This window comes from Rhinoderma darwinii, chromosome 1 (assembly GCF_050947455.1).
Source record: "Rhinoderma darwinii isolate aRhiDar2 chromosome 1, aRhiDar2.hap1, whole genome shotgun sequence".
NCBI classification, from domain to species: Eukaryota; Metazoa; Chordata; class Amphibia; order Anura; family Rhinodermatidae; genus Rhinoderma; species Rhinoderma darwinii.
In genome coordinates, this window is record NC_134687.1 from 612,132,519 (window position 1) to 612,154,401 (window position 21,883).

General features: G+C 43.3%; 1 protein-coding gene across 2 annotated transcripts; it reads right to left on the reverse strand.

The window, feature by feature from the left end:
* Nucleotides 1-4,545: 4,545 nt before the first annotated feature.
* Nucleotides 4,546-20,878, reverse strand: POLI (DNA polymerase iota). 2 transcript variants are annotated; one of them, XM_075841403.1, is made up of 10 exons: nucleotides 20,746-20,878; nucleotides 20,115-20,228; nucleotides 17,986-18,150; nucleotides 16,478-16,630; nucleotides 13,877-14,113; nucleotides 12,713-12,891; nucleotides 12,205-12,296; nucleotides 10,709-10,842; nucleotides 9,407-9,615; nucleotides 4,546-5,324 (listed from the first exon to the last, which is right to left on the reverse strand). In XM_075841403.1, the coding sequence occupies exons 1-10, from the start codon at nucleotides 20,813-20,815 to the stop codon at nucleotides 4,650-4,652; spliced, it is 2,028 nt and encodes a 675-aa protein (XP_075697518.1). In that variant the 5' UTR covers nucleotides 20,816-20,878; the 3' UTR covers nucleotides 4,546-4,649. The 2 variants fall into 2 exon arrangements, with proteins under 2 accessions (XP_075697518.1, XP_075697522.1); XM_075841407.1 differs by lacking the exon at nucleotides 20,746-20,878 and having other exon boundaries at nucleotides 20,101-20,189.
* Nucleotides 20,879-21,883: the final 1,005 nt, after the last annotated feature.

Below are 21,883 nucleotides of genomic sequence, written 5' to 3' on the forward strand. Positions count from 1 at the left end.
CTCTCCCGAGTATGACAATACCCCACATTTTATTTTTTTAATAGAAATTAATGAACTTTTGCAGGACTGATCCTTTTTTGCTTTTCCATTTTAGTTTTTCACTCCACGCATTCCAAACGCCATAACTTTGAGTAGAATAGAGTGGTGTGAGGGCTTATTTTTTTGCGCGAGGAGTTGTCGTTTCTATTGACACCGTGCGGTAAAAACGACAACTTAACTTTATTCTGCGGGTCAGTACGATTACGGTGGTACCAAATGTATATATATTTTTTTATATTTTACTACTTTTACAAAGAAAAAACTATTTGTTTAAAAAAAACATTTTTTTGTAACAACACATTCTGAGAGCCATAACTTTTTTAATTTTTGGTCAATTGGGCGGTGTGAGGGCTTATTTTTGGCAGGACGAGCTGTAGTTTTTATTGGTACCATTTTTTGGTACATACAACTTTTTGATCACTTTTTATTACATTTTATTTAGAGCTTTGGTGACCAAAAAACCGTGATTTTGGCGTTTAAATTCTTTATTTCTTACAGCGTTCATAATGCGCTATAAATAACAGTTTTACTTTATTCTGCGGGTCCATTCGATTACGGTGATACTAATATATATATATATATATATATATATATATATAGTATGTATATAGTTTTTTTTTATGTTTTGCAGCGTTTGCACAATAAAATCACTTCTTTATAAAATAATTTATTTTCTGTGTCACTATATTCTGAGAGCCGTAACTTTTTTATTTTTCAGTCAAAAGCGGTGTAAGGGCTTGTTTTTTTACAGGACAGATTGTAGTTTTTATTGGTACTATTTTCGGGTACATGCGACTTTTTGATCACTTTTTATTCTATATTTTGGGAGGGGTGGTGACCAAAAAAATAGTGATTCTGGCAGTTTAGTTTTTTTTTTTGCGGTGTTCACCGTGCGGTAAAAATAACATTATAGTTTGGGTCGTTACGAACGCGGTGATACCAAAATATGTGTACAGTTTTTTTAACGTTTTTATTTTTTCCCTATAATAAGAGACTTATTATAGGGAAAAAAAAATCTTTTCTTTTTACAGTTTTGTAAAACATTTTTATTAACTTTTTCTTACTTTTTACACGTTCTTTTTTTTACCTGCAGCTCTGATCGCTGCTAGAATACATTGCACTACCTAGGTAGTGTAAGGTATTCCAACTGTCAGTGTGACGTCAGTCACTCTGACAGTCTACGAGGAACAGCCAGAGGCTGGTCCTCATAGGCTCCCATACATGGCAGACCCGGAGGCCGTTGTCTGGCCCCCGGGTGCCATCACAAGCAATTGTGGGGTCTGCTGATGTGCTACAAAACCCCTAAATGCGGAGATCGCAATCGAGTTCCGCATTTAACGGGTTAATTGCTCAAATCAGCGGCAATGAGCCGCTGATCGGCAACAGTGGAGTGTCAGCTGTCAGGGACAGCCGACGTCCCGGTTCCCGATGCACACTGTCACAGACATGGTCACGACAGTGTGCATCGCGAACGGCAGTGATGTCTTGTCACTCTGACAGGAAGTCTATCAAGAGGTTGATCCTGATAGGCTTCCGTACATGGCAGACATGGAGGCCATTACTTGGCCTCCGGTCGCCATGCTAGCCATCTGCAAACCTCACGATTTCATTGTGAGGTCTGCCGATGTGCAGGAAACCCCTAAAATGCGGCGATTGCAATCGATCACTGCAATTAAGGGGTTAATTGCCGAAATCAGCGGAAATAAGCCGCTGATCGGCATACAGTGGAGTGTCAGCTGTCAGGGACAGCTAGCCTCCCGGTTCCGACAGTGTGCATCGGGAACTGCGCAGTAACTGTACTAAGACACCGGCCACACGGATGTACAGTTGTGTCGTGGAGCGCCTAGGGGTTAAAAATCATTTTTGATATTGGGCTTATATAATATTCTAATTTTCTGAGAAACAAAATTTTGGGTTTTGATTAACTGTTACCATAATCATCAACATTAAAAGAAAAAAAAGCTGGAAATAGATCACTCTGTGTAATGAATCTATAGAATATAGGAGTTTCACTTTTTGAATTGAATTACTGAAATAAACTTTTTGATGATATTCTAATTCATTGAGAAGGACCTGTATTTCCCAGACCGAACACTCTGCAGGGAGCCGGGCTCCTAGCATCATTGTTATCTATGGCGCTAAGAGTTCCTGCCTCCCCGAACTGAAAACAAGATGACAGTACGGGACAGTATTCCAGCAGGGCAGCAGTGACTCCTGTCATCATAGATGACTCTGACGCTAGGAGCCTGCTCGGTCCGGGAAATACTGCCGACATACAGTCCGTGAACACGCCCATGTGAAATCTGCCTAAGGTGGTGTCCATCTGCATTGATTTTTACGCAAGCAGGTCCGTCCTTACAGTCCCTTCCAAGCATGTGGCAAATAAATTAAAGAAGAATACTTGGTACACAGAGTAAACTAGACTTCTGTTCATCAATCTACTCAGTCAGGCCAATAAGGTATAGATTAATGTATACAGCTTTTTCTTGTCCTGTTCATGCTGGAACCTGAAACTGCTTTTCTCTGGCTGTGGGAGGGTCAGCCGTTGTCTGCCTGTTTCTAACCCTGTACAAGCTGTAATGTAATATGAATAATATCTCTTATTACTCCTCTAATGGGTGATTGCAGATCTGCCTAGGAGCAGCAGGATAAAAAAAAATAAAAAACGGTATATTCAGTAACTTCTCTGCTGCGGCTTTATGACTGACTGCTGCAAAATGAGTGACAAAGGAGGGAGGAGTCTGTATGTCCCGCCAGGGGGAAGTAAAGAATGTTCTGTACAGAACTTGGGATACAAGAGGGTGGAGTATGACCAATAGGTCAGGTGAAGAGCTGCCGAGCTCTACAGGACACTATTACAAGCATGGCCTATACATGAAAACCAGAAAAAGTGCAGAAAGTTGGGAACTGCTTAATCGGACTTTTCTTTGTTTTGCCCAGAAAATGTTCCAAAGTAATAGGCATGTAGTGGATGTAAACAAGAAAGTTCCCATTGACTGGCAGCAAGCAGAGATCTCAAAAGTGGTGAGGAAGTAAAACGCACAGCATATAAAGGCGCAATACACATTACGTTTTCCCCCTACGTTTAGAGGATAAAAAGTGACAGGTCAGAAGTTTTGATCGGTTGGGGTCCGAGCACAGAGACCCCCACTGATCTCTAAAACGAAGCGGCAGAAGCGCTAGGGTGAGGGCTGAGTCGCTTTGTTTCTGATCGCCTTTTCCCGGAATGCCGAGCAGTTGCATAGACATTCTATTGAGTCCGTACACCAAATGCTCGGTTACCGAGAAAAGTAAATCAAAGACTAAACTGCTCAGCACTCGCCCGATCGCTTCTACTGTTTCGTTTTAGCAATCTGTGGGGGGCGCAGTGCTCAGACCCCCACCAACCTAAACTTCTGACATGTCACTATGACATGTCAGAATTTTTTTGAACATTTAGCCATCTTTAACGTGTTTTTCAGTATAGCCCAAACAACGCTAAACATGTCCATCAGACTTTTTCAGCCTGACCAAGTTCGCCTCTTTTAGGCATGAATAGCGTAGTAGACTACCGTTTCATACAAGGTGATCCCGTAAAAAATGAGGTATACCGTGCGGTATAAGTGTTTTGTTTCATGGGAGCCTATAGGTGACAGATGGCACTGTATGGAATACGTCACAGGCATCGGTTAAACGTATAGGTCATGAACTTTTCGTTATCTACACTTTAAACGGATGCCATAATAGGCATCAGTCACAGCCACCTTGACTTTAAAGTATACATCAGAAGCTTTTCAAAGCGTAAACACAGGAAAAAAAAACCATGATGTGAATGGGGCATTAGAAAGATGTTGAATTTTTCATTATACTTGATTAAGCTTTACCTACATAAAATTGTAAAACCCCTTTAGACTGGTCTCATGCACAGCATTTTGCTGCGTTTTCATTGATGTTTTTCACTGTTTTTTTTAGTTTAAAAACGATGCGGCCAGATGTTTTTGTAAAGTATATCGTAAAATATAGAAAACATGCAACACTTTTTGGTTTCTGACATTTTTTGGGGTCAGTGGTGTTTTTTTCAAAACGCAGCATCCTCTGGGTACGCTACTAAAAACACTCGAAATTCAAGGCGTTTTTTACAAGTGTACAAATGCTGAAAAAAGAGGAACCTTCCACATTTCCTAATACTTTTTAACTGCCCATGTTTGGGGCACTGCTTAGTACAAGAGTAGTACTGTAGACTATAGGAGACGCTTTATGCAGAAGCCCTGGCCAATAGAGGGTCAACCTCTAATACGTTTTTAGAGGAAACACACATGAGTGCCATGGGGTCCATGGTGAGAAGGGGCCTAGTCCTGAACTGCTTCCTGTCACACAGTCATAGCAATTCCCTGCAGCTGCCACTAGGGAGAGCTCGCTAAATCGAGTTTTTATCACAGCTGCCATAGAGTTTAACACTGTGGTGAGCTCCCTCTAGTGGTGGCTTAAGGCTGCCAAGATTATAGAAATTTAACCATGACTGCCTGCTTATTTCACAACTTTATAATGAACTTTCTTCTCATAATATAAACATTATTTACAATTATAAACACGACCTTAAACAAGAGTATCTTCATTACAGGTTATACAGTCTAACTCGGCTTAAAATACTTCAGCAGGTTGCTGGGGCGAGACGCGGTGCTTGGCCTTTGACCTTTTGAGGTCTTTACTTTGTCTTGCAACTTCTTAACCTGGATTTTGGGAGTGAGTTTTTGGTTCTTCCATTCGCTCATAAGTTCTTTTTGAAGCTCTACTGGGAGCTGGGAAAACACATTCATGTCGATGCTTTTAGGAAGGGACATGGCTCCACTGTCCCCAGATTCTGTACAATCCATCGCTAGCCCAACATCTGGTTCTGTACCTTGGGGACAAGCAGCGTGTGACGTACAAGGAGCCATGATTGAGGCAGGGGCACTGATGGTATATTCAGAGACTTTTTTCAAGAACTTTTTTAGTGGTGACTGCACTGCGTCCTGAGAATGTCCCTCGTCTCTTGTAGAAATTAGCTGCTGCCCCGTGTTTCCTCTAGTAAAGAAATGTTGTATTCCCCCAGTGGCAGCTAATGCCCGGTTCGTCTGGATATTTTTGTTCCTTCGGGTCATATGTGGACTTTGTACAATCTCTTTCTTAATATCTTCAGGTAGTTGACTGAACACATCCATGTCGATGTTCTCAGGTAGTGAAGCTTCATCATTTACCACGGGACAGGGAGAGTTACTTCGCTTTTCGAAAAATGATGGATTACTTTTTGTACTGAAACCCGTTACCTTACACAAAAGAAAAATATTCAATGACATATTTTTTCTAAATAAGAATAAAACAGATTTACTTTTTCAACAAACAATTTTTTTAAGAAAACCTCCGGTTAACCCTTTGACGCATTATCATGTACATGTATGTGATAAGTGTCATAAGGAAGTATGGAGGGCACTCAAGGGTTGAGCGCCCTCCATACCCTGCGGGTGTCAGCTGTGATTTACAGCTGACAGCCCAGACTTTTGGTCAGGAACAGCGATTGCACTGTTCCTGGCCATTTAACCCCTCAAATGCTGCGGTCAATCGTGACCGTAGCATCTGAAGCGGTGAAAAGAGGGGGGCGGCCCCCTCCGACATTAGTGTTGCAGTATATTGTACCAGCGATATAACGATCGCTGCTTTAAGTCGCCTAAGGGGGACTAATAAATGCCGTAAAAAAACCAAAAAAAAAGTTAAAAAAGTTAGTAGTAAAAAAAAAAAAAAAAAAAAAAAAGAAGTTCAAAAGACTACATTACTTTAGAGGAAAAATGGGAAAAGGGAGACATGAAAAAAAAGAAAACTGCGTCCGTAAAAGTCTGAACTATTACAACATACCATTATTTAACTCGCACTGTGAACGCAATAAAAAAACAATAAATTTAAACCACCAAAACCGCTGTTTTGGTCACCTTAGCTAGCAGAAAAATTTTATATGAAGCGATCAAAAACTGTTACGTACCACAAAATTGTACCAATACAAACGACAGCTTGTCCTACAAAAAAATAAGCCCTCACACTGCTCAATCCACGGAAACATAAAAAAGTTATGGCTCTCACCATGTGGTAAAACAAAATTATTACAATTTATTATTTTTTTTTTAACAAAAAGGTTTTACATTTGGTATCACCACAATCGTATTGAGCCGCAGAATAAACTTAAGTTGTCACTTTTACCGCACGTGAAAGCCGTAAAAACGAAAAACAAAAAAACTACGTAGGAATCGCAGTTTATTCCAATTTCAGCTCGCAAATGATTTTTTTCAGTTTCCCAGTACATTATACTGTACTTTAAATGGTGCCATTAGAAACTACAACTCCTCCCACAAACAATAAGCCCTCACACCGCTCCATTGATGGAAAAATAAAAAGTTATGTCTCTTGGAACGCAGGGAGAGAAAAACTAAAAGAAAAAAAGAAAAATGTGTCGGTCCTTAAGGGGTTAAAGAGGATCTGTCAGTTCTCCTATGTGGTGTAGTATAGAGGAGCTGTCAGCTCTCCTGTGTGGTGTAGTATAGAGGAGCTGTCAGCTCTCCTGTGTGGTGTAGTATAGAGGATCTGTCAGCTCTCCTGTGTGGTGTAGTATAGAGGATCTGTCAGCTCTCCTGTGTGGTGTAGTATAGAGGAGCTGTCAGCTCTCCTGTGTGGTGTAGTATAGAGGATCTGTCAGCTCTCCTGTGTGGTGTAGTATAGAGGATCTGTCAGCTCTCCTGTGTGGTGTAGTATAGAGGATCTGTCAGCTCTCCTGTGTGGTGTAGTATAGAGGATCTGTCAGCTCTCCTGTGTGCTGTAGTATAGAGGAGCTGTCAGCTCTCCTGTGTGGTGTAGTATAGAGGAGCTGTCAGCTCTCCTGTGTGGCGTAGTATAGAGGAGCTGTCAGCTCTCCTGTGTGGTGTAGTATAGAGGAGCTGTCAGTTCTCCTGTGTGGTGTAGTATAGAGGGTCTGTCAGCTCTCCTGTGTGGTGTAGTATAGAGGATCTGCCAGCTCTCCTGTGTGGTGTAGTATAGAGGATCTGTGAGCTCTCCTGTGTGGTGTATTATAGAGGATCTGTCAGCTCTCCTGTGTGGTGTGGTGTAGTATAGAGGATCTGTCAGCTCTTCTGTGTGGTGTAGTATAGAGGATCTGTCAGCTCTTCTGTGTGGTGTAGTATAGAGGATCTGTCAGCTCTTCTGTGTGGTGTAGTATAGAGGATCTGTCAGCTCTTCTGTGTGGTGTAGTATAGAGGAGCTGTCAGCTCTCCTGACGTGTGTTTTAGTAAATACTTAAGAGGCTCGGTCACCAGATTATCAAATCCTTATCTCCTATTGCATGTGATCGGCGCTGCAATGTAGATAACAGCAAAGTTTTTTTTGGTTTTTTTAAAACTATCATTTTTGGCCAAGTTATGAGCTATTTTATATTTATGCAAATGAGCCTTTCCATTGGACAACTGGGCGTGTTTTCTCTTATTTCCAACTGGGCGTGTTTTCTCTTATTTCCAACTGGGTGTGTCTTGTGTGTGTAACATCTGGGCGTGTTTACTTGTTTTACTGGCTGGGCGTTGTGAATAGAAGTGGATGATGCTGATATGATGCTGACAAACACTTCTATTTACAACGCCCAGCTAGTAAAACAAGTAAACACGCCCAGATGTCACAAACACAAGACACGCCCAGTTGGAAATAAGAGAAAACACTCCCAGTTGTCCACTAGAAAGCCTCATTTGCACAAATATAAAATTGCTCATAACTTGGCCAAAAATGATCGTTTAAAAAAAAACAAAAAAAAAACTTTGCTGTTATCTACATTGCAGCGCCGATCACATGCAATTGGAGACAGGGATTTGATAATCTGGTGACCGAGCCTCTTTACATTGGAGATTAAATAACATCTTTTCTTAGAACTCTGCGTTCCGTTGTCCTTTGTTCATTTGAAATTGACAACTGGGTGTTACCATTCCCTTTGTCAATAGGGTGCGTCAGCGCGGATTGGACTGAAAGACCCTAATCGGTTCGATTTTTAAGGGCCGGAATATTTAATGCTATGCGGATTAATGGAATTTCACTAGAATATAAAAAAATATCCAATATTAGGGCACATGGCTGTATTGTGTAGAAGGAGGGTCCCCTGCTCGGACCCCACTCTATGAGCCAGAGCAGAGAGATGCTCACAAAGAGCAGCTCGTGAAGGCCCAGTCCATGCATATTATACATGGTAAACCATTTATTTGAGCGGCCAGCACTTAGTACTACATGACTGCATTTTCCGCTGACAATCCGCTGGTCTATTTCTTCATGAGACAATCCTTTAAAGGGTAACTAAACGTTCGACAACCTTTTGACATATCATAGTGACATGTTAGAAGTTTTGATTGGTGGGGGTCCGAGCACTGAGACCCCACCAATCACTAAAACGAAGCAGCAGAAGCGCTCAGCCGCTTTGTTTGTTTGTCTTTTTCCCTAAATCAATGTTGTGGTGTACAGACTCAATAGAAAGTCTATGAGCCCATACTCTGATACATCGGTTTTCCGGAAAAAGCTGAACAGAAACAAAGCGGCTGAGCGCTAAGGGTCTCCGTGCTCAGACCCCCACCAATCAAAACTTCTAACATGTCACTATGACATATCAGAAGCTAGTTACCCTTTAAAAGCATTGCTTGTAAAGGCAAGCCCCCAGAATTTAAGCTGGTCACACACGGACTTCCTTGTGTATTGTTGGAAAAAAAAAAAGGATCTGGCATGTGGGATTTCAGCAAATCCTTTGTTCTCCTTGGAGATAAGTGGAGACAGAGTCGCCCGGCGGCAGCTTATCTCCCCCTTGCTATTGAAATAGATATGGATGCTCAGTCGAGCTATAAAGTAACCAATGCCGTATCGCTATTGTGCAGGAAGGTCAAATCCAAGGCTCCAATAGTGTAAATCCAGCACAACGTTTCACTAGTGTCTATTTACATGAATGCATTTTATTTTCTCAGTAGAAGCGATATTAACCCCTACCCACCCATTTCGGTCATTAGCGGGTGGGCCTTATGGCACATTGATGTCACCGTTTTTCAGGAGCTCAACCCGTGCCATCAGCAGCGGGTGTCAGCTGTAACTTACAACCATCACCCTGCTGCAGTGGCCGGGATCCAAGTCCTTTTTGGGGCTCCACATAGCATGAATATAAGTGGTCGCTGCACTCAAGAATTCAGCGCTGACTATATGTTCAGTCTAATGGCGCTACAAATCAATATTTTCCTGAGAAATAAAAAATTCTAGATTATTATTTTTTTTTACAAAAATTACTCCCACACAATCTCAGCAGAAAAGGCGGCCGGCCTTCTACCAGGTAATGGTGTCCTAGCTACAAACATACCTTACAGTCATCTCCCAACAAAGACTTTTTCTGGGTCAGGTAAAATCCAATCGAACATCGTGATGGGGTTAAAGACTTAGAAGCCTTGAGGTTGGAAAAGCAAACATTCATGAGGGTAAGGTGGAAGGGCAACTTGACGTCGATCATCTTCTCAAAAAGCTTCATTAGCAGCTCCATCAGTGGGGAGACAACTGCGCAATTGTCTGATGCTGAAGAAAAAAAAAATCTGTTCAACCGTCAATTATATAACAAATTATGAACAGTGTGAGTGTGCTTTTGATTAAAAAAATTATGCATTTTAGCAAAAATAGTCTTGATTAAAAATCTCCCACCATTCTGTGTCTACAGCTCCTATGCAGACCTATGTGTCTCCATGGTAACAGACTACATACCACATCGTGCCATGACTAAGGACAGGTGATCTGTCAGAAACGCGTAGGCTTATTGCTGATGCAACCGTGCTTACTTCCATCGGATTTTACCATTTGTACGAATAAAGTTGGAACATCGTTTCCTTTTAAAACAACCAGCGCTGGATCTAATTTCTTCTGTTCAGACTACATACAAACCCTGTGTAGTCTGATCCTGCAGTCATGTGTTACGCCACTACCTCTTCTTGTAGAAGAGTGGGCAGATGGAAAAGAGTGACACAGAACTGCAGGATCAGACTGCATGAAGGGTTTGTTTGTAGTCTGTAACCATGGAGACCGATCAGCATAGGAGCTGTGAAAGCAAAACAACAGCATATTTTTAATCTAAAAGTTGCTTAACTGGTCAATTTGGAGCAATAAAAACATGAGTTTATGTTCCTTTATGGAAGCGGTCAACAAGCTGCTGTTGATAGATCTGTTACTTTTGTTAAGGGTCCCTATTAAGTGCTTTGACTCCATAACTGCATCTTGCTGTGAATGGGCAGTGTATGAGGTTGGCTTTCCCTATAATTTGCAAATGACTTATCAAATACATGTATTAGAACATTAATCAAACTATTTGGATCTTAATATATTAGCGAGAATTGGGAATCCATGTGTTAATGAGCCAGGGAGTCCTGGTTATCCACACACAGAAGCGAGCCTGCTTATTTATTGTCTCCAGTTAGCCCAAAGTCTTTTTCCTGCACCACTAACTGAAAATGTAGTGAAAAATCGCAAAAAAACCCTAATAATTTAGATATATGATCAAGAAGTTGGCAGACTAGCAGGTAGCAAATAAAAAAATATATAGTATAGAGCTCCAACCTATATTCATGGCTGCCACATCTGCCTTGCTGACATTGTCCTTTAATGGTTGTCTGTCCCTTACCACTGCTCATGTTTTGAGCCACATTCGTTGGAATAGGACACTGTCGACTTTCCCGGTTGAAATATTTATTGGTTGCCGAGAATTGGCGAATGGTTAATCGCAGGGTGTGGGGGCTCCTTCCATCAGCCGACAGTCTGGAATGGAAAATAAAATAACACATAAGTCACCACTTACGAGTAAGGCTCCAGTCACATCTGCGCCATGGCTTGTTTATCTGTCATACGAGGGACACCAACCGCAACCGCTGCGCTCCAGTAACTCACGTTAATGACAGCAAGAATAACACTGCATGCTGCTCTATTCTTGGCATCAAATGTAATTTCGTGAAACAGCTTACAGCCAAAAAACCGCACCGAATTGTGCTGCAATTTTTCTGCCGGAATGTCCGCTGCAGAAAACAGAAGCAAAGAAAAAAAAAAAAGGGGACACCCTTACCCTCTGACGTCCTGCAGACCGGCCTACTGGGATGACATTTCATCCCATGTGACCGCTGCAGCCTGTGATTGGCTGCAGCGGTCACATGAGACGAAACGTCACCCCAGGAGGCTGGACTTGCAGAAGAAGCACAGAATTCTGGGTAAGTAAAAGACTTAGTAATTTTTTTTCTGAGATTTTTGCAGCCAAATCGCAGCTTTTTAGTCTAAAAAAAAAATAAAAAAATCGCGACATCTGCTATTTGTTGCTGTTTTACCTCCGTATTGAATTCAACGGGGAACACGCACAACAGAAAACCAGCGATTACGCAAATACAATTGACATGCTGCGGATTAAACACTCTTCCGGGTGACGGCTTGCACCGACACGCACACTGGGTTGGAGGCCATCTGAGGTGCAGATGATCATTGGTCGGTATCATTATTTTATCTGGGCGTCTTACTAGCTTGTTGCTGTTTGCAGCACTTTGCACTTTACCTCTTGCCTCATATACTGTATTGCCCTTTATCACCTGGACGTTGCCCTCCCTTTCCATGCAGGTTGTACGTGCCGTTTATTTTTGTTGTTACCGACCACCATTTCTTGTTCTCCTGGGCACTTTCTGCATCACCTATTGACGTTGTTCCTTTGTTCTGTAGTCGGGACTCATTTTATATCATCCATTTTCTTACATGTACTATTCTTGTGAATAAACTTATACCTTTTCATGGCATGTCTTTGCACATCTTCTCTTTTTGGTAATTTACTGTATGATGCTGCGGATTTTCCGCAACAAAGTACGTTGCGGAAAATCCATGGTTTTTACACTACGTGTGCACCCGGCCGTATAATGTAATTGCTTGTAGGGGACAAAACACGACAAACTACAGATCAGCAGAATGCTATCTGTAAAGACAAGCAGCAGGGGATGCTGTGGGGTGTGAGTTTAGTGCTAAAGATTATATAATGCGTCTGTGCACAGAGGATATCATTTAGAGGAAGATACCACCCATAAACATGCACACATGGATGGCTCCAACATGAATTATAATGCAGAGTATCCCCCTGACACACGGGCTTACCTATGGAGTACGAGGCGCAGCAGCTCTTCCAGTTTTGCTTTCACATCTGATACTGTGGAACATTTTTTAAATGAATCTTCTTCACTAAGGGACTGAAAAACAAGAAGAAAGAAAATGCCATACAAGTCACTACCGAGGGTAATGCCTAATATAGGAGATACACCTTCTGTAATGCAGATCGGCAGAACAAGCGGATAGAGAGAATGATGCATCAGGGGGTGCTGGGGATCTGAGCTAAGAGAGAATCAGCTCTGGATGGGTTAGATGTAAGATAAGAAATGTATTTGTAGTTAAATGTCTCATGGCGACAACCCCCTCCTATATCATGAGTGGGGTCCCACTTAGGTCCCCCCTCTATTACACAGAGTCGCTCTCGCACTGACAGACTTTCTATAATGGTGTTCCAAGGTCAATCTACCCTGTAAGTAGTGATACTAGATAACTGGGCACACATGGTCTTTGGGAAATGTTTTAAAAAAAAAAATGTTTTTTCTTCAGATTCCTATACCTGCGGAGGTCCAGAGGGTGTTACCGGTGAACTGTCCTCTCCTCTGCTGAGCATCTGGATACGATGAGCAACTGGGGCTCCCAACTCCTTTTCCAGGACTGCGGCAGGACAAGACTGCAGGGCATTTACACTGCTTAGTCCTAAAGCCTCGAGACGCTGGGCTGTTTTATAACCGATGCCTGAACGGAACGACAAATAAACAACACGCACCACCTGAACTGTAAGAATAGGGTCAAAATAACAGAACTCGTGTGTAACATAATCATATAATATATCATTTGTAGAGGCAGTCCCTGACTGATTTTAATGTCAGCCCAATGATGGGTGTAGTAGCTAAAAAAAAACACCAGCACCAGAGGGCCACAACACTTCCATGATGATAGACCAAAGCTTAAAGGGATTGTCCACTTTGAAATATTTTATTATACATAGTTATTTCACTTATTTACTAACAGATCCTGTATTTCAATTCTGCCGCGTTCCCGACTTCTCATACTGCAGCGCTCGCTGTAAACAGTCCTCTATGTGTCTGCGGGCATCCCAGCACCATACGTCGTGAAGCCCTGGGGGATCATGCCCTGTGACCAACATGTCCAAGGCTCGAAGCGCGCTGCCGTTATTTACTATGCATTGCACATGTCGAATCTACTGTCCAGCGCATTCGGAGTTCACCACATCCGCCTTATATGCCGAATCGAAAGTCCTGTGCATGCGGCGAACCCGACATCCGGCTCATATGCCGAATACAAAGTGCCCACCGTGATGTGTTTGGAATGGGGGGGGGGGTATGCTGGGATACGTAGGCTGGTCGTGACAAACGTAGCTCGGACTTTCTAAAACTGCAGTTCTTGCCCACTAAATACAGCTGTGAGAGATAAACAGCTGGGACACGCGGGAACGAATACTACAGAAAACAGTAGGATTGGAACTGGCATTGTGAGGCGCAAACCGTTTAATTTTATGGTTATATTAGGATATATGGATGTCACAGAGGGGTTCCCCCCCTCAAGGCCCCCTTTGTGAGATAACTATACCAAGGTCATATTTTAGCTTCCCAGTGAAGCCCCCTGGTGGCAGTGACTAGTAATGCAGACTTATACTTAGGTTGTATTTTGGCTCCGTGTTGAAGCCCCTTGGTGGCAGTGACTGGTAACACAGACTTACCTGGAATCTTATGCACATGGTTAAGACTGTTGATCAAATGGCTGCAGCTTTCAGGAAGAAGAACGGTTTGCTGATTTGGCTTGAAAGTCCCCGAGACGAGTTTAGAGAGAAGTTTATTAGATGCAATCCCAGCACAGCCCGTCATACCCAGCCGGCTGTGCACCAACGCCCGGATGTCAGTAGCGACATGAGACCCCACCATGAAACGCTTGTGAGTCCAGTCACTGTGATCTACAACTTGGAACACAGAGAAAAGCCATGTGATTAACCTCTCCAGCCTCCCGTCTTAGTATTACCCCATGAGAATGTTCACACAGGGCAGATACGCTCCGTAAAAGTACACAGTGTATCCACCCTGGCGGCCGCAGGGAATTACGGCCAAAAAAACTCACCAAATTGTGGTGCAATTTTTCGGCCGGAATGTCCGCTGCAGAAAACAAGAGCAAAAAAAAAAAAAAAAAGGACACCCTTACCCTCTGACGTCCTGCAGACTGGCCTACTGGGATGACATATCATCCCATGTGACCGCTGCAGCCTGTGATTGGCTGCAGCGGTCACATGAGACGAAACGTCACCCCAGGAGGCTGGACTGGATGAAGAAGCACAGAATTCTGGGTAAGTAAAAGACGTGTTCATTTTTTTCGGAGTTGAAATTTTTGCAGCGGAATCGCAGCTTTTCAGTCGAAAAAATTGGCGACATCTGCTATTTGTTGCTGTTTTACCTCCTTATTGAATTCAACAGGGAACACGCACAACAGAAAACCAGTGATTACGCAAATACAATCGACATGCTGCGGATTAAACATTCCCCCGGGTGACGGCTTGCACCGACACGCACACTGGGTTGCAGGCCATCTGAGGTGCAGATGATCATTGGTCGGTATCATTTTATCTGGGCGTCTTACTAGCTTGTTCCTGTTTGCAGCACTTTGCACTTTACCTCTTGCCTCATATACTGTATTGCCCTCCCTTTCCATGCAGGTTGTACGTGCCGTTTATTTTTGTTGTTACCGACCACCATTTCTTTCTCCTGGACACTTTCTGCATCACCTATTGACGCTGTTCCTTTGTTCTGTAGTCGGGACTCATTTTATATCATCCATTTTCTTACATGTACTATTCTTGTGAATAAACTTATACCTTTTCATGGCATGTCTTTGCACATCTTCTCTTTTTGGTAATTTACTGTATGATGCTGCGGGAGCGGTAAATCCATGGTTTTTACACTACGTGTGCACCCGGCCGTATAATGTAATTGCTTGTAGGGGACAAAACACGACAAACTACGGTCAGTAATAAATGGTGCCCCTAGTGGTGTATTCTCCGGGCCTGGGGTGAGCTGACCTAAAAACAGCGTTTCCGGCATTAAGTTACTTTTTTTTTTTTACAGCGTACACCGTGCGGATTAAATAATGTTATATTGTAATTGTTCTGACTTTTACGGACGTTGCGATACCAGTTATGTTATTTTTTTTTATAATTGCTTTTGGGGAGAATGGGAAAAGGTTTTTTTTTTTTTACTTTTAATATTTTTTCATTTTGATATATATTAAAAAAAAACTTGTAAATTATGTAACTGTACTTGATTTTTTTTTATTAGGCCCCTAGGGGACTTGAACCAGCAATCATTGGATCACTTGCACGATATACTGCAATACTAATGTACTGCAATATATTGTGTTTCTGACCAGCTCCTGTTAAGCCCTGCTGGAGTACAAAGATGGCAGATCTGGGGGGCTGATGGAACATCAGAGGGGGCCACCTCCCGTCTATCTTATGGCTTAGATATAGCGGTCACTATTGACCACAGCATCGAAGGGGTTAAACGAGGGAGATCCGGCACGTTACACTGACGTGTCGGCTGTAACATGCAGCTGACACACTTGTTCTATGGAGCGGGCTCCATACTCCTCCCCCCCCCCACCTGACCTCCACCGTATATATATGGAAGATGTTGCGAAGGGGTTAAAGGCATTATCTAAGAATAATAGGTCTGCTTTTTTCCCAGAAACAGCGCCACTCTTGGGAGGTGTTTGGTATTGCAGCTCAGTCCTATGTAAGTGAAAAGGGAGGAGCAGCAATAACAGACCCCACTGTAGGCGCCGTTTCTGGGGGAAAAAAAGCAGACCTATTATTCTTAAACAATCCCTTTAACCCCGTCCCGACATCCGCCGTATATACAGTGCAGGTCGGGTGGCAGACCCTTTTTATCTATTCTTAGGGTACCCCTGTAATGCTTGGGCTCATAAACCTGCTCTTTGTAGTGGCTGTCTGCTCTCACTAAAAGAGGGGGGTTCTGAGCAGGGGACTCTAGGCTATGGATAGGGAAAAGCTCTTGTAAGCCAATAACGTGCACAGAGCAGTGGCCCCTTCCCCCATACAAAGTACAATAGACAGTAGGGGGCGATACTGAGCACAGGACATAGCTCCTCCCAGGCTAATGGTCACTCCATAGAGTCAGGACACACAGAGTTGCAGCCAGTGGAGACTGCTGTGAATTATATAGAAAGCACTTGTAATAAATCCATGTGTCACCAGGCCTGAGTGACCCCCACTATAGTAAACGACCCCCACAGATCTCTGACCTCATCACATTCTTACTTTGACCATTGTACACGTGACCGGACACCTCCATGGATTTATCAGTCTGAGGGTCTCGCTCTTGCAGCCTCTTATCCACCAGCTCTGTGATGTCTATGAAGTTCTCATCGAAGCCGAGCCGCTCCACCTTCACACCGAACTCTTCCAACAGATCTGTAACAAAATAAAAGATCCAGCAACAGAAAACAAAGGACTATTGGACTAAAGGAATTTTCCTGTATTATAATTTTTTTTTTAATCGTGATTAACCCTTTTGTGTATATCCAGCATACTTTTAACCCTTTCACCATGAACATAATACCTCATGACTTTAAACCATTGCCGCAACGGATTGTGTGTGCAAGGGGGCACAGCCTGTTACTGTCATCTCTCCCCAATAAGACAGTATATATAAAGGGGTGAGAAGATGAGCAGTTGTACATGTAATCACCTCCTGCGCCTAATCAGATTATTTGTCGACTGATATTTAGCAGCATCTAGATCACCAATATTGGTCTCTTCCGTACGGATTATGTGAAGAGATATATATATATATATATATACACACACATAGGCATAAGTGACATGTATGAACTCTGAACATGTATTTTTAGGTGTTTGCATCTCTGCTCAGATCAGACTTTTACCAAACAACATGAATTCTTATGCATTTTTTTTTTACAAAACCTTGAACTTTGATGCAAAATTGCACGAAGGCGCCCATGAGTGTAAAGTACTGGGTGGCATTTTTAAATTGTACCAGGTGTCTAATTTTATGAAATTTATGTTTATCAATGTATAACCTAATTTTTTACTTTATAGTTCAGGTTTCATTTGTGTATATCAGAAGTGTGAAAATTATCCCAAAATTCCTGACAGTGAAAGGGTTAAAAGGGTCATCCTGATCGGACTAAATGCAGCCCCCCTCCTCACAATTAACAGGCAGAGGGAAGCAGCCGGCGCCAGCGTAGTTACCTTCGGAGATCAGGAAATGCGGTATTGCAAATCGTCCAATGAAATCAGCAGGTGAGCAGAACAGGAGACACTCGCCACACTATGACTTAGGCTTTATTCAGATGAACTAGTTTAAACTGAAATGTCCGAGTCGCACCCGTGCAGGACCCGTTTTCATGGATCACTCGTAGACTTGAGTCTATTGGGGGATCTGTGAAAACGGACATGTCCTATTTTTTCACGGGCCCTTAACACGGTCCATTAAAACAACATGTGAACAGCCCCATAGAAATACATGCGTCTATGTGACAGCCGCGGCATGGACGATATTTACGTACGTCTAAATAAACCCTAATAGAGTAGGGGGTCCTGAACAGTTATATTGGTTTGTGGAAAGCCTGGTGACAGTCAATATGGTTACCATTACAACACCAACAGGGGTACCCGCACAGCTTTTACAGACCCCTGAAGTGAAATCCGTCTAGCTTTGCAGCAATTGATCTTTTACTCCAACTGTCTGGGAAAGCGCTGTAATAACTTCATTAGATACACATCCACCCTTTCCCAGCAGCCACCTGTGATCTTGTAGGACATCTCCCTGTAGTGCGTTAGATCCTCCCCGCTGACCAGGACGAGCTGCGGGCACCTCTCCTTGGCTTCTCGGATGGACATACATTTGTTGACACCCAGTCCTCTGGCTACATAATTACACGTAATCACAAAAGATTTCTGCTGGACGCCTGAAAACAAGCAACATGTCAGAGGCTTTATTAATAATAATATAACAAATATTACAGTACATCAATATTAAAAGGCTTAATAAAGGGGGCCCCCTGCCCCTCCCCCTATATTAGCCAAAGTGGGGAGTCTCTGCAAATAACGGCTGCCTCCGCTAAGTATTACATTTTCCCTCCGATTTCAGTGGGTGGCTGGAATACTACGTCCCTCTCTATACAGCGCCAACTACAAAGTCTTCTCCATACAGTGCCAGCCAGTGTGACTCTCTATACAGCGCCAACTACAAAGTGCCTCTCTATACAGTGCCAACTACATAGTGCATCTCTATACAGTGCCAACTACAAAGTGCCTCTCTATACAGTGCACACTACAAAGTGCCTCTCTATACAGTGCCAACTACAAAGTGCCTCTCTATACAGCGCCAACTACAAAGTGCCTCTCTATACAGTGCACACTACAAAGTGCCTCTCTATACAGTGCCAACTACAAAGTGCCTCTCTATACAGTGCCAACTACAAAGTGCCTCTCTATACAGTGCCAACTACAAAGTGCCTCTCTATACAGCGCCAACTAGTGTGCCTCTCTATACAGTGCCAACTACAAAGTGCCTCTCTATACAGTGCCAGCCAGTGTGCCTCTCTATACAGCGCCAACTACAGTGTGCCTCTCTATACAGCGCCAACTACAGTGTGCCTCTCTATACAGTGCACACTACAAAGTGCCTCTCTATACAGTGCCAACTACAAAGTGCCTCTCTATACAGTGCCAACTACAAAGTGCCTCTCTATACAGTGCCAACTACAAAGTGCCTCTCTATACAGTGCCAACTACAAAGTGCCTCTCTATACAGCGCCAACTACAAAGTGCCTCTCTATACAGTGCCAACTACAAAGTGCCTCTCTATACAGTGCCAGCCAGTGTGCCTCTCTATACAGCGCCAACTACAGTGTGCCTCTCTATACAGCGCCAACTACAGTGTGCCTCTCTATACAGTGCCAACTACAAAGTACCTCTCCATACAGTGCCAACTACAAAGTGCCTCTCTATACAGTTCCAACTACAAAGTACCTCTCCATACAGTGCCAACTAGTGTGCCTCTCTATACAGCGCCAACTGCAAAGTCTTCTCCATACAGTGCAGCCAGTGTGCCTCTATACAGTGTCAACTACAAAGTGGCTCTCCATACAGTGCCAGCCAGTGTGCCTCTCCATACAGTGCCAACTACAAAGTGCCTCTCCATACAGTGCCAACTACAAAGTGCCTCTCCATACAGTGCCAACTACAAAAGGCCTCTCCATACAGCGCCAACTACAAAAGGCCTCTCCATACAGTGCCAGCCAGTGTGCCTCTCCATACAGTGCCAACTACAAAGTGCTTCTCCATACAGTGCCAGTCAGTGTGCCTCTCTATACAGCGCCAACTACAAAAGGCCTCTCCATAGTGCCAGCCAGTGTGCCTCTCCATACAGTGGCAACTACAAAGTGCCTCTCCATACAGCGCCAACTACAGTGTGCCTCTCCATACAGCGCCAGTCATAGTGTTTACCCCCTCATACAGTGCTAGACAGTTAGAAATGCGTAACTGAATGCTCACACGGAGCTTCCAGACCGGAGCCATCTGTAACAGATCACTTCTGCTGGGCGGACATGCATGGCATCCGTGTATAATCCTTTTTTAGGGAAAAAAAATCTCCAAGACTAAAGTTGCCCATAGAAGTCAGAGGTTGGTAGGTGCACGCCGTTGTCTCCAGCGTACTCTCACACCCAACCAACCAATCATTCTCAGTCATTTTTTTCAGCTAATCCTCTTGTTTTTTTCTTGTGGTGCCGGAGACGTCCAGCAGAAGTTGATGCCCCCAGTCATGCCCATGTAGCTCATCAATGACAGGAGGAGGCATGGGTACCTGCAGGGGGGCTATAGGTTGCCACACAACTACCCAACTGTATGATCACCTGGACACAATTACCGAGAGGTTTCTCCTTCAGCTCTGGGTTCCGGATCATTTCTACCTGAGCGTAGAAGCAGTCCATGTCCAGATGTACAATCACCTGCCGGGAAGACGACGCCGAACAGCGGGAAACTGGAAAGAGAATCCCAAGTTTACTGATAAAATACATATAATTCACCCATCATTATAGGGTGGGCGTCATTATCCCCCTGTCACTAGTCAGGGGGGGAGGAGAGGTGTCATTACCCCCCTGTTACGTGTTGGTGGGGTGGGCATCATTATCCTCGTCTCTTGTCAGGGAAGGGAAGGTGGGTGTCATTATGCCCTGTGTCAAGGGGGAAGTGGAAGGGGGTGTCATTACCCCCCCGCCCCTCTGTTACGTGTTGGGGGTGAGCATCATTATCACCCTGTCACTTGTCAGGGGGGTTGTCATTACCCCCGCCTGTCACATACCGGGGTGGTGGAGGGTGGGCGTCACTGCCCTCCCCCCATTACGAGTTGGAGGGGTGGGCGCCCTGTCACGTGTCAGGGGGGGGGGGGAGTCATTATTCAGTTACCCATATGGTAAGTTTTTTTCCACTACGAGAAGGAAAGTATTGAACCTCCAGCCAGTGATTTCCCCCCACCCCATATGTACTGTAACTATTACAGGCAGCGGCGCCCTCCTCCCGGCTCAGCCACTCCGCCTCGTCCTCCTCTTCTTCCCGCGGGAAATCCATCCGGTTATACCACTCCCGGTCTGACAGTGCAGGGAACTGCGGGACCAGGACGTGCTGACGTCATTACACACGTCATCTCCTCCAGCACCGTGCTCTAACCAACAAGCGTTACTATTACTATATAACCGCCAGGTGGCGCTGCATCCATCTATCTATCTATCTATCTATCTATCTATCTATCTATCTATCTATCTATCTATCTATCTATCTATCTATCTATCTATCTATCTATCTATCTATCTATCTATCTATCTATCTCATATCTATCTATCTATCTATCTATCTAACTCATATCTATCTATCTATCTATCTATCTATCTATCTATCTATCTATCTATCTATCTAATATCTATCTATCTATCTATCTATCTATCTCATATCTATCTATCTAACTCATATCTATCTATCTATCTATCTATCTATCTATCTATCTATCTATCTATCTATCTATCTATCTATCTATCTATCTATCTATCTATCTATCTATCTCATCTATCTATCTATCTATCTATCTATCTATCTATCTATCTATCTATCTATCTATCTATCTATCTATCTATCTATCTATCTATCTATCATTATATCTAATATCTATCTGTCTATACATTTGTCAGTTTTTTTTAGTTTGCTTTAAAAGTGTGTGTGTGTGCGTGTGCGTGTGTGTATTTATCGTTAAAAAATAAATCTATCTGGGTAAGCTTCCTTCTCTTTATACCTATCACGGTTGTCAGAATCCATAACCTTTGCCCTTGTAGTCCGGGGTGGTAGATATTATATATCTACTGTAGGTTGTGTAGAATTAGGTACTGATATCACACAAGTGACAGCTATAATAGGGTTGTTCTGTGGTCTCAGGGACAGCAGTACATTATACAGTGATGACCTTGACATGACCTCTAGGACAGATATTTATCTTAAGGCCCTGTTCACACAGAGGTTTTTTGCAGGCAGAAAAAAATCTGCTTCAGGAATTTTGAGGCAGATTTTGAACTGCCTGCACTTTTTTCCACATTTTTCGCGGCAAGGATCGTGGGCAAAAAACGCTTACAAACTAGCGCTATGGGTTTT